General features: G+C 38.2%; 1 protein-coding gene across 7 annotated transcripts in view; it reads right to left on the minus strand.

Annotated features, from left to right (window-relative positions):
- Positions 1-13122, minus strand: part of ntrk3b (neurotrophic tyrosine kinase, receptor, type 3b) — a 224984-nt gene that overhangs the window by 171128 nt on the left and 40734 nt on the right. For all 7 annotated transcript variants that reach the window (XM_035942507.2, XM_035942506.2, XM_055011935.1 and 4 more), the window contains exon 3: positions 10688-10759. In XM_035942507.2, the coding sequence (XP_035798400.1) occupies positions 10688-10759 (72 nt within the window). The remainder of the gene's footprint in view (positions 1-10687; positions 10760-13122) is intronic.

The following is a 13122-nucleotide window of genomic DNA, read 5'->3' on the forward strand; positions in this document are numbered from 1 at the left end:
CCGGCTGCCTGACCAGGCAGAGCAAGGTCACATCAGCACTTCTCGGACGCTTGTAACTGTTCAAGCGTGGGGGAGGCTACAAAGAGCAATAAACAGTAATGATTTAATAATAATGAAGTTAACCCAGTACAGTCCCATTGCAATTCTGAGCTAACACAATTAGCTCCTGCAAAATAAATCTCCATAGTTGCAATACAACAAGATGATATCCTTTAATGTGATCGCTTGTATGGTGGCAATGTGGGATGCAAGGAGTGCAGCACAAGGCCATCAGTTACAGCAGCTGTGTGAGTGTGTGTGTGTGTGTGCGTGTGTGTGTGTGTGTGTGTGTGTGTGTGTGTGTGTGTGCGTGTGTGTGTGTGCGTGTGTGTGTGTGTGCGTGTGCGTGTGTGTAATCTCAGTAAAGAACTTTCGGAAGCAGATTAAAGCTTTCATACATTACTGTTATCTGAAGACATTTCACAAGGGCTGTTGTCCTCCATATCGCCACCATCACAGTCAATCAAACACAACATGTAGTTTGAGAAAGAGTCTGTTTTCAACACAGTGACAACAACAGTGGAGTATTAGCTACCAAGCATTGTCGTCCACTAGTTGTCTCTCACTACATAGCATCTATTCAGGAAACAGACAGTATTCATGCAGCACTGCCAGGAATACAGTAATGCATTTAAATTTATTTTAAAGTTTGTTACAAGAGACGTCTAAACTTGCTGTATCAAAAATTATTTTGACCTCTGTGAACCAGAATTTGCAACACTTTGATTAATATTATGATGGAGTCGCAAAAAAACATGAGGCTGGATATGGTCTGAGCACGAGCAGAAATGGATGCACACTCCACTGTCAAAGTTTGTTCTGTCTCAATATGCCCCCATCATAATTTCAGATTTTTATGCACACATATAGCTCCATCTTGTTTATTCCTATGTCTAATGTAAAATAATGTTTCCACTGAACAATGCCCATTTTCCCCAGGCAAGTTTGTTGGCATCAATCTGAGTCTGCTTGCTCTTCTTGGTTGTTTGTGACTTGTAGTTTCATTAAAAGTTGTCGTGTAATGAGACTGTATTTTTCTTTACGTTATATTTGACTGCAGAGGTTCTGGAAAAAAAGAGAAGGTAATAAAATTGCATGTAACAGTACAAACCCATAATGTCTGCAGTGATGTCATGCCATTTCTGAGATGCTTAGTCTCTTTGACACAAGTACTGAGGAGAAGAACAATTTCAAAAACACAGCCGAGCTCACAGCATTAATAGAGGAGTGTAGCTCCTCTTTCCCTCCAAACATATAACTACATTCCGTTTATGTATTAGTAAAGATACTGGACTAGTTTTGTATGTAATTTTCGTTCTTATACAACATAACAACTGCTCTGTACAATTGAATGAGTTTTTTCATATTTCTTGTTCAGCTATGCCACAATTTGGCATAGCTGCTCTACATGTACATATTTGCATTGATGACAGTAAATACATAGCTATGTACGTCACATCAATGACACCATATAATAATGAATTACAATAATTTGCCACTATTTGAACTCACAGTGGTAAATGTATGTAAAAATACTGTACAATGCATCGTGAGACTATTCAGACCCTTTCACTTTTCTTTGCATTTGTAATGGTGCAGCGTTATGCTAAATTCAATTACATTCATTTATTGCAGTTTAAATCAATCTGCAAAAAAATGTACATTTTCATTTAGTTTTGACATCATGTGGTATGGAGTGTAAACTGATGGGAGAGAAAATGAATTCGAACTATATTACGACTGAAAAATAAAGTGTGGAAAAAGTGAAGGGGTCTGATTACTTTCTAAAATCACTGTATGTGCTACTGACTGTGCATACCATGAAAAACTTGCTTTAAAATAAGCAAATAAATAAATAAAGCACACAGTAGAATTGTCAAACTCTATAATTTCACTCATTCTTCATGTTTGGACAAAATACTGGGAAGTTATTTACAAGGTTAGTGTTCTAGGTGGACAAAAATGTTCGATTTTTACCTATTTCAAAAATCTGCTGCTATATTTCTGTATCACCTAGACTGTTTCTGACACTGTCACTAGAAGCTGTGTGGACTTTCTTTCACTAGAAGCTTTGTCAACATTCCTCTCTAGCAGCACCTTATTTATCCATATTGCCAGTGTGCTTCAGGAGCACCAGCCGTTTTAATTTGGGTAAGTCATGCTCAGTATTTTTGCACCAGAATAAGGATGGCATTAACTGAGAAACTGTTGACAGGGTATTAAAGGTGTTGGTTGGAATAAATTTGGGTTAACTGATGCTCTGCCTCTGTTATTGATTCAATTAACACATCAGGGAGTGTAGCTTTTTTACCTTTTTATTATGCTTGGGATAAACAGATGAAGAACTGGGCAGTTTTACTGATCTGTGTTCAGTAAGCCGATCATTATCAGTCTTGCATTTCATTTAAGTGAATGTAATATTATGTAACTCAACTGTCATATGTTTGTTAAGTGACTAAAAGCACATGAATGTCTTTTTAATCATTTTACTGAGCAGTATTATGCATTAGCAGCCTGAGTTTTTTTTCAGTCAGTAGGGTGTTTTGAATGGAAATGCAGTAAAACTAAGGGTATGAAGGAGAGAGAGGAAACAGAACGCTTCACCAAATATGATAAACAGCCACATTAACGAGATGTCAGACCTACTCAGTTACACTGAAATTAGTCAAATTATGCTTGTCTAAACCTGACCCGGGTCACAGGGCCAGTCGTGCAGTCAGATCATAACCAGGGTATTCAGTCCAACTAAACCCAACACTGCCAATATTACTTCTCATATTATTTTTACGTGTTATTTTCAAGCAAACTATACAGCACATGACTCGTGTGCGTATATGCTGCAGTAGGAAAACGGTTTTTCAAACTGTCTTCTGTGGTGTGAAATTCCGAGGAGGAGCTGCCAAGCGAGCCATTGTCTTTGTTGTCTGGCTGCTGCATGTTCTTCCACACAAGCGCGAACTGAGCAAAGTTTGGCGGCACAGATTCCTGGTCGTCCAGGGAGCAGAGGCTGGGCATGCATCACATGAAATATGGAGTCAAGACAAGACTGCTTGTTTACAAGGCTTGAAATCTCAGCAGTCATTGATAACTCTTGACTTACTGGCACTGAGAACAATCATTTTCTGCAAGGACAGTGAAAAATATTACTGATTGTTCCTTTAATGTCCCCTTATGGCACTTAAGAGGTTCAAGGCCGTTTCATAAGTTTCTCCAGCCACAACAATTGGTGAGATGGGATTTGCGGCTCAGTCACTGGTGCCGCTGAGACAAACACAGCAATATGTTTACTTGATGAGTTGTCTTTTTGAAGACAGACATTCCACAGAGATAGGCTTTAACTGCTTGACTAGAGCAAAGTTTTCATTTTCATTTTAATAAAATAACTTAGCTGTAAACTTGGGGCCAATAATTTGCACATAAGGGTTGAGTTAATGAACACATTTTCCAGACCCCACTGGGACAAAATTAGATAAATTTCTAATGAATGTTCTCAACTCTGACACAACCCTTTCACTGAAAAGCACACAGCAAACTCACAGCGCTTAGTAAATAGTTACTGTGTACAATTCGAGTATTGACTCATGAATAAACTTTATTAACATCTGATTACGGTATTGTCCCACTGGTACCATGGTCAACAAAATGCCAAATGTTATAAATGAGTTCAGCCACTCATTTTACTAATATTAGCCTTGCTTTTCAGTTCAAAGCATCTGCCTTCGCAATTCCTGCAGCCTGTGTGTGCTTTAGAGATGCTGTTCTGGTGGAATAAATCACCTTTGCACAAAGGCAGGCCGGCTGTTTTCTCCTGTTTCACAACTACACTACCGTTCAGAAGTTTGGGGTCACCTAGACAAATTCATGTTTTCCATGAAAACTCACACTTTTTTCATGTGCAAACATAATTGCACAAGGGTTTTCTAATCATCAATTAGCTTTTCAACACTATTAGTTAACACAATGTAGCATTAGAACACAGGAGTGATGGTTGCTGGAAATGTTCCTCTGTACTCCTATGTAGATATTCTATTAAAAATCAGCTGTTTCCAACTAGAATAGTCATTTACCACATTAACAATGTCTAGACTGTATTTCTAATTCATTTATTGTTATCTTCATTGAAAAAAAAAGTGCTTTTCATTTCTAAGTGACCCCAAACTTTTGAATGGTAGTGTATGTGCTAAGTGAAGCTAACTAACTGGTTTCAATGCTTTTATCTATTTGTCACCAAGAGAGCACATAGTGTTTGAGCAATTATTTTCTAGGAAATGAAGGCAAAAATTTGTAGGTTAGGTTTTGCAGTGTGACTGACCTTGGCACCACCCGAATCTCCTTTACTTTCTGCATCCTGAGTTATGACCAATCAACAAAGATGGCTTTTGTTTGCTGTTGCTACTCAATATGCATGGCCAAGCAGTCACTTGCAGCGACTGTGATTTTGTGTGTTCGCCTGGTTGATTCTCAGTTACCTTTTTGTATTATCTAAACTGTTTGTGATGTGTTGTGAGTTTTTGTTTGGGCAAAAGAGGCACTTCCAATACTGGACCAGGTTTCTTCCATTGTAGTTTGCCTTTTTCTTCAGTATCTCAAAATTTCCACTGAGCAATAAATATCTTGCAATACTCAGTTCTTCTGTTTGCATGCTGTTTCCTTCTCCCCTGGTAGAGCCATGTGGTAACAATACTGTTATCAACATAACAGCATTGTACAGGGGTGAGGATGAGGCGGTGGGATAATGCACGACTCTTGGAAAAGAAACCCTTGCAACAGAAGACACATGGCTGTGATAAGTGTAGATAATACATCGCTGAAATGTTTCCCTTACATACTGTTATTTCCTGTGAAATCACGTCTCTACCATCTATTACCATCTTGGTGTCACATTTGGTTTACTGCCTGGGTGTTGTGACATCTGACTCAGGCTGCTGTGCTGTACTGCATGTAATACTGGAAATGTGGCTCTTTATTTTTTTTTTAACTGTAATACTTATTGTTAATTACTCAGCATCAGCTAGGTGTTTAAACTGTAAATGTTATGACAGTTTGTTGATTTCATATTTGAATCTTGCGAGCACATTAATTCAGAGTGCTGCCCAAATATTTGTGCATGTTAAACACATTTACGGTGGAGGGCTAATCACATTCTGGAGCTTTGCACAATTTTTATTTACCTTCATGTCATTCAGCTGATGCTCTCATCTGAGTTGAAAATTAAAGGTTTTGTGTCTTGCTCAAGGAAACATTCACAGTATGCAGGGTTGCAGAATATATTGGTTGCTGCATGAAATAAATCCCTGCACCTCTGTTATTCAATGTAACGTCCCGCTGATCAGAATAAAGTACCCTCTCAGGCTATGGTATACTGTAATTAGATTAATTTTGGACTCACATAAAATATAGTGGGCCCACAGAGGTCACCTCATAATGACAGCACTGACGCTTTGACAAGAGCTGCTAGGGAAATAAACTGGGCCACAGAAAAGGATATTAAATATAACTGAGCTCATTTCTAATGAAAGAGACAGATGTTTCACTCAGACTCTCTTGCCTTGTTGAGCTTGTAAACTGTATTGTACGTTTGCTGGTTGTCATCTGTTAGACTGTCGCTTTGGGGTGTATTACATAGCATGTGCTGCTTTTACATTGGTCTCCTAAGAGGATATGAAAACTTTTCCTGGTTTTGCTTGAATTTGTGGGCGTTCAATAAATCAATAATTAATATAAGTAAATGTTACAGACTGGAACTGAATTTTAGTACACAACAGGGTGCACTATGTATGCAGTGATAACAGAGAAGAACTCTATTTTCTTAATAGTTTTAAATAGTTTTTGCCGCTGAGACTGACAATAGGGGAATTCTAATTGCTAGTTGAAATGATGGCTGTCTGTAGTAGATTGTATCTGCTGTGAATTGCTAATTGAAAAAATTAATTTTTATTAAGCTATGATGGACTTTTTCATCAACATTCCTGACTATTAAATTATATCATAACTGACATGACACTGATTTAAGTTGACGGCAGTGGAGCTAGTTCATTCTAGCAGTTTTAGCATAATATGGAAAAAAAAAAAAAACATTTTAGCTGCTTATCTTAGACAAGGTGGATGTTGGTTTCCGTTTTTTGTTCAGTATGTTTATGTTTTATTTTTACAAGAAAGAAAGGGTTTTGACGATTAGGTCTAACCTGTGTTTGGCAAATGTGATGCTATCTCAGATAACAAGTGTCCCTAGGGTTGCTAATGTTAGCCAGTAGCATTCAGGAGAAGTTCCGCAGTTACACGATGCCTTTAAATAGCCAATAAACGAATGAGATTTTGTGACACGCAAACATTTTTTTTTCTGCATTAGAGTTTGACGGGGTAATTGAGAGCCATGATGAGTTCTAAATTCAGCTATATGTTTTAGCTAACATACCGACATGGCAAACATTCATTGGATGCATATGCACTAACATTTAAAAATTTGGGGTCACCCAGGCAATTTCATGTTTTCCATGAAAACTCACACTTTTATTCATGTGCAAACATAATTGCACAAGGGTTTTCTAATCATCAATTAACCTTTCCACATGATTAGCTAATACAATGTACCATTAGAAAACAGGAGTAATGGTTGCTGGAAATGTTCCTCTGTACCTCTATATAGATATTCCATTAAAAATCAGCCGTTTCCAGCTAGAATAGTCATTTACCACATTAACAATTTCTAGACTGTATTTCTGATTAATTTGCTGTTATCGTCATTGAAAAAAAGTGCATTTCTTTCAAATATAAGGACATTTCTAAGTGATCAAAAGTTTTGAATGGTAGTGCATAGCCTTCACAATGCTAATGAGAAAATTTACAATAACGTACAAGCTGCTAAAAAATTGCTGTTCACAAAGTAAATTTACAACACTAGTTGCAATTCCTGCAGAAAGAGAGAAAATGAGCGATTAAATGTGCATTAAAGTAGTGCTGCACTTATCTGCTCAAAAGAGTTAATCTTAAATAAGCAATAATGACATGTGACAGCCCAGTCTCCAGTATTCCACTCCTATATGACTAAACTGCTGTTTCAATTACGTTTTGAGAGTAAAGTCATTTTGCTTTGGAGTAAATGTAATTTCTCACCTTCCTTGTAGGAACAGTGGCCAGTTTGAAAGAGCATAAATTATTTTTGGAGTAATGGAAGGTTTGTTAGGGGGTTTTGTCATATAATTTTAGTGTTGGTATTTAGGTATTTACAGTTGTATGTAAACCGGGATGCATTTGAGACAACACTTGGTTCCTGGTTATTTGGAAATGCATCCACATTATATATCCATAACTTACACGTTCAACTTAAATGTTTGATTTTGCCACATGCACACTGTTTCAAAGAGACACACTGCAACACGTGAGATATTGCATTGCAAATGTAATATTAATTCAAAAGAGAACATAACTGAGGTCCCTGTTAATTGAGAAATCATCATGTTTGTGGCACATGGAATTAAGGATATCTTTATTGTTATTAATTGAGTCTGTTTTGGTCTGGACATGTGATGAAGACAATAGCTTTATTTCTCCTCACAAAGGGACGACCATTTGAGTGTCTGATGGCTCAGGCTTTGAGCAGACCTGTCTGACACAGACATCAATGGGGTCGGTCTTCAGAGGCTAAGCACACGAATAATAATTAATCTTCTTTGACATCATCATCCTCAGTGTCACCTAGCAACTGTCCACCTGCATTAACAAGACCACAATAGAGACCTGTCATGGATCTGGAGTGGGGGTGCTCAATGGTTACACTGTAAAAGTCTCCATGTTGGAACAGTGGAAATATTGTAGAGACTGTAAATCATTTGATAAACCTCTCCCATTTGTGTATGTCAATGTCTATATATTTTGTTTGTGTGTGTGTGTGTGTGTGTGTGTGTGTGTGTGTGTGTGTGTATATATATATACGTGGACAAAATTGTTGGTACCCCTCGGTTAATGAAAGAAAAACCCACAATGGTCACAGAAATAATTTGAATCTTCTGACAAAAGTAATAATAAATAAAAATTCTATGAAAATTGACCAATGAAAAGCAGACATTGCTTTTGAACCGTGGTTCAACAGAATTATTTTAAAAAATTAACCCATGAAACAGGCCTGGACAAAAATGATGGTACCCCTAGAAAAGACTGAAACTAATGTGACCATAGGGACATGTTCAATCAAGGTGTGTCCTCTAATTAGCATCACAGGTGTCTACAAACTTGTAATCAGTCAGTCGGCCTATTTATAGGGTTACAGTAGTCACTGTGCTGTTTGGTGACATGGTGTGTACCACACTAAACATGGACCAGAGGAAGCCAAGGAGAGAGCTGTCTCAGGAGATTAGAAAGAAAATTATATACAAGCATGTTAAAGGTAAAGGCTATAAGACCATCTCCAAGCAGTTTGATGTTCCTGTGACTACAGTTGCACGTATTATTCAGAAATTTAAGATCCATGGGACTGTAGCCAACCTCCCTGGATGTGGCCACAGGAGGAAAATTGATGACAAATGGAAGAGACGGATAATATGAATGGTAACAAAAGAGCCCAGAACAACCTCTAAAGACATTAAAGGTGAACTCCAAGGTCAAGGTACATCAGTGTCAGATCACACCATCCGTCGTTGTTTGAGCCAAAGTGGACTTCATGGGAGACGACCAAGGAGGACACCATTGTTGAAAACAAATCATTAAAAAGCCAGACTGGAATTTGCCAAACTGCATGTTGACGAGCCACAAAGCTTCTGGGAGAATGTCCTATGGACAGACGAGACAAAACTGGAACTTTTTGGCAAGGCACATCAGCTCTATGTTCACAGACGCAAAAATGAAGCATATCAAGAAAAGAACACTGTCCCTACTGTGAAACATGGAGGAGGCTCTGTTATGTTCTGGGGCTGCTTTGCTGCATCTGGCACAGGGTGTCTGGAATCTGTGCAGGGTACAATGAAATCTCATGACTATCAAGGTATTCTAGAGAGAAATGTGCTGCCCAGTGTCAGAAAGCTTGGTCTCAGTCGCAGGTCATGGGTCTTGCAGCAGGATAATGAGCCAAAACACAGCTAAAAACAGCCAAGAATGGCTAAGAGGAAAACATTGGACTATTCTGAAGTGGCCTTCTATGAGCCCTGATCTAAATCCTATTGAACATCTGTGGAAGGAGCTGAAACATGCCATCTGGAGAAGGAACCCTTCAAACCTGAGACAACTGGAGCAATCTGCTCATGAGGAGTGGACCAGAATACCTGCTGAGAGGTACAGAAATCTCATTGACAGTTACAGAAATGGTTTGATTGCAGTGATTGCCTCAAAAGGTTGTGCAACAAAATAATACATTAAGGGTACCATTATTTTTGTCCAGGCCTGTTTCATGAGTTTATTTTTTAAAATAATTCTGTTAAACCACAGTTCAAAAGCAATGTCTGATTTTCATTGGTTCATTTTCATAGAATTTTTATTTATTATTACTTTTGTCAGATTCAAATTATTTCTGTGAACATTGTGGGTTTTTCTTTTATTAACCGAGGGGTACCAACAATTTTGTCCATGTGTGTATATGTGTGTGTGTGTATGTGCATATGTTTATGTATAACAGCAACAAAAAAATAAAACAATAACCAAAAAAAAAACCATCCATATTCCTTTGCCTCATCTTGTCCCATGTCTTTCACATCTTTTCTATCTCCTAAACTCCCCCACCACTGCACAGCAATTACTGTTAGTCAAAGGAAGGGAGGAAAAGGTGAGAAGATTACAATCATTTATTTGTTTTCAGACTTGAGTTAGCAAATCCATCTTGTGGGGAGAAAATTAGTGAAGGCAGGATTTAAATAAGTTTCATTAAATGTTGATCAGCTCGATTAGCTCTACCAATCACCTTACTAGATAAAGAGACAAACAATACTGACTTTTTCTGAAAAAGGTCTACACATTAAACACATTGAATGTGTGGTTTAGGGATTAGTATTTTCTGTCTTGGTTATAGGCAAGATTAATCTCTCAAATGAAAAATACTACATTTTCAGTATCCACATTATGAACTGCTACTTCTCTCTGCCACACACAGAGATTCACACCCGCACAGATTTAAGTCTAACAGCAGTCATCTGCAGGAGCAAAAGAGGGCCTAAGCTGCCACTCAGTCGACAACTGGAAATTGCAAATGGTAGTGTGTTCAGGTAAAAGACTGACTGAGTTACTCAACGTGTTTACTCCTGGAAAATTGGGGAATAACAGGCTGTCATACGGTGACACATCAGCCTTTGTTAAAGAAATTACTTTGCTCTTCACCCAGCTCTCTGATGCTCGGCCTCCTGGACAAATTGTCCATTTGGTGAGTGCAAACTAAATGGAACTGCGTCTTCAGCATGTTGCTCTGCCGAAGCACAAAGAAACCGCTGCAGATAGGAATCCAATTATCCAGGGCAAATAATGGATGTCTCATTTAAGATGTGCGGCTGTTGCGACAGTAATGGCAGTGCCACAATTTTCCCGAAGCCAGTCTCTATTAACTGCATCATCTTCTGTTCAACACTAACTCATCTACAGCCATATACTACAAGCTGTCAAGCGTCACAGATCATAATAAATCTTTTGAAGGCAAGGGAAACATGGTTTCAAAGATGGAGTATTTACTCACATGTAGCGTAGGTGTGGGTTCTGAGCAAACGCTCGAGCCTGGATCACCTTCAGGTTACAATTCATGATAGTTCTGCAAAGAAAAAATACAAAACACAGATGAAACTGTGCAGAAATCCTCAAAACAAAGGCATATTTTTTCATCTGAGTGCAGTCAAATGCAGGTGCATTCACGCAGCATCATATTGTGATGATCACGTAACAGCATCAAGGCCATTTTGATTTTTTTCTTTCTCTTTCAATTCCTTTTGCTTGGTCATTTCGTTGTGTCTGCATGTCGACTCCTCATCTTGATTTCTGTCCTTATTTTGGTCCATTTAGATGCTTCATAAACTTTGCTTCATTTTCTGTCTTTTCCTGTTTAAAATGTTTTGTTGTTGGAGAAAAACAAAATGGTGGTGTCCTGGTGAAAAAAAAAGAAACAATCATGCAGTACTTGTCCATTTCAAGACATTTTACTTTTTTTTTTCTGCTGCAGTAGTGCACCATAACAAGACTAGTTTGTGTGTATTTTGCAGTTTTACCTCCTGCTAGTACGTGTATGCACAGCACACCCTGCAGAGCTGACAGCCAAATTAAAATTCAATAAGAAGCACCATTCAGTGAAAGATCTGTGAACTTGTGTGTTGTTACCGTAAAAGGAGAGAAACCTCTGATGACATTATGTCTTCCCTCATTGTGTTAGCTATTATGCAGCGAAACAACTGTTAAATCAAAGTAATCTTCATTTTGCTGGGGACCCAATAAAATTCTCTCAAGGACCCTTGGAATTCCCAGCGCCCCAGTTTGAAAACCACTGTTCTGGGCTACAATCATAATGACTTCTAATCTTGTAATCACAGATGTCTCTTTCCAAAGAAGTCATTGACATCATCAGTGAGCGCCTCATAATGCAGCGAGCTGATTATACCCAGCTGTTGGTGCCAATTACCTTCTAGAAGTCTGATCACGCCTCTGTGGTGTTTGACTGGGATGCTGCGTTTCATCACCCACAAGATCCCAAAGTGGGGCTCTCGGACCTCGAAGGGTCCTTGATAGAGTTTTTTGGGGGTTCCTTAGAAACCCTATAATGGGATCCCCAGAAAGAATGAACAAAAGTAATTTTCTTCTAATTTCCCTCCCTTGAAATAAGCACAACAATGCAGACAGATGACTGTGGAGCTTTGGTTATTATCCTCCCAGCAGTAATGACAACAATAATGTGAGTTATACTGAACACAATTATATCTGCAAACAGCAGTGATTTAATGTGTGCTGCATTTAATGTAAGGTCTTAAACAAGTTTTAAAGTTTGGGAAGCCAGAGCACAACTGGACTCAAGCAGCAGTTACAGTACAGGAATTATTTATGTCTCCTAACCACACAAAGAAATAAATGAAAGGCAGATGCACTTGATCAAAAATTGTTAAAGGTGAAAGATGCTTTTGAACTTGTTTTTTCGTTTTCTTCTTCACATATATTTTTCCTTGAAAATAAAAAATTTGACAAAAGACAAGAAGAGAGAAACCCTTTCAAACATGTAGTGGCCTCCATTGCCAACCGGCAACAATGCAAAAGAAAGGTACAAAAGTCAATAAATCTGTGCATACAATAGCAGTCAAAACTTGCTCATTCAAGGATTTTTCTATATTTTCTGTATTCTATTATGTTGAACAATACAGAAGAAACCTGAATTATGTAGTAAGAAAAAAGTCCACAGAAAGCAAAATGTTTCATTTTTCAGATTTCTCAAAGTAGCCACTGATTGCTTTGATTGACCAAGCATACTAGCATTATAATATAAATGACTTCAAGAAGTTTTCACCTGGACATTCAGTTAACATGTGAGCCTTGTCAAAGTAAATGGGTGGAATTTCTCATTCTTTCAGTTCTGTTGTTATACAGCAAATATCTCTATTCAGCTGTTGTGGAAATCTATATTATAGCAAAAACCATGACATTAAATAAAGCGAAACAACAGTCTATCATTATTTGAAGGTCAGCCAGTCTGAAAAATGTCATGGACCTTGGTTTTCTTTAAGTGCAGTCACAAAAAAAACAAAACAAAACAAAACAAAAAACAGTAGAAGTTCGCTGAGGTTATCAGCCTCAAAAATTGATCAACAGCACATCAGATTAGAGCAAACACCAGTGCTTTGCAGAGTTCAGCTAGCAGACACGTCACATCATCAACTGATAAAGGAGAATCAGACTTTCATGGAGGAAATGGGAGATGCACTGGATTTGGGCTTTGGTTTGACACTACCAAATTTTAGATTTCTGGTTGTGGCTGTACTTTTGTGAGATGCAGAGACGATGGCATCTGCACGTGTGAAGCTGTGATGGTGGTAACCAGCATGGCCACCCAGCAACATACCATCTCATCTGGCTTGCACTTAGTTGGACCATCACTAGTTTTTCAACAGTACAATGACTTACACACACCTCCAGGTTCTG

Source organism: Amphiprion ocellaris, chromosome 1, assembly GCF_022539595.1.
Source record: "Amphiprion ocellaris isolate individual 3 ecotype Okinawa chromosome 1, ASM2253959v1, whole genome shotgun sequence".
Classification (NCBI taxonomy): domain Eukaryota; kingdom Metazoa; phylum Chordata; class Actinopteri; family Pomacentridae; genus Amphiprion; species Amphiprion ocellaris.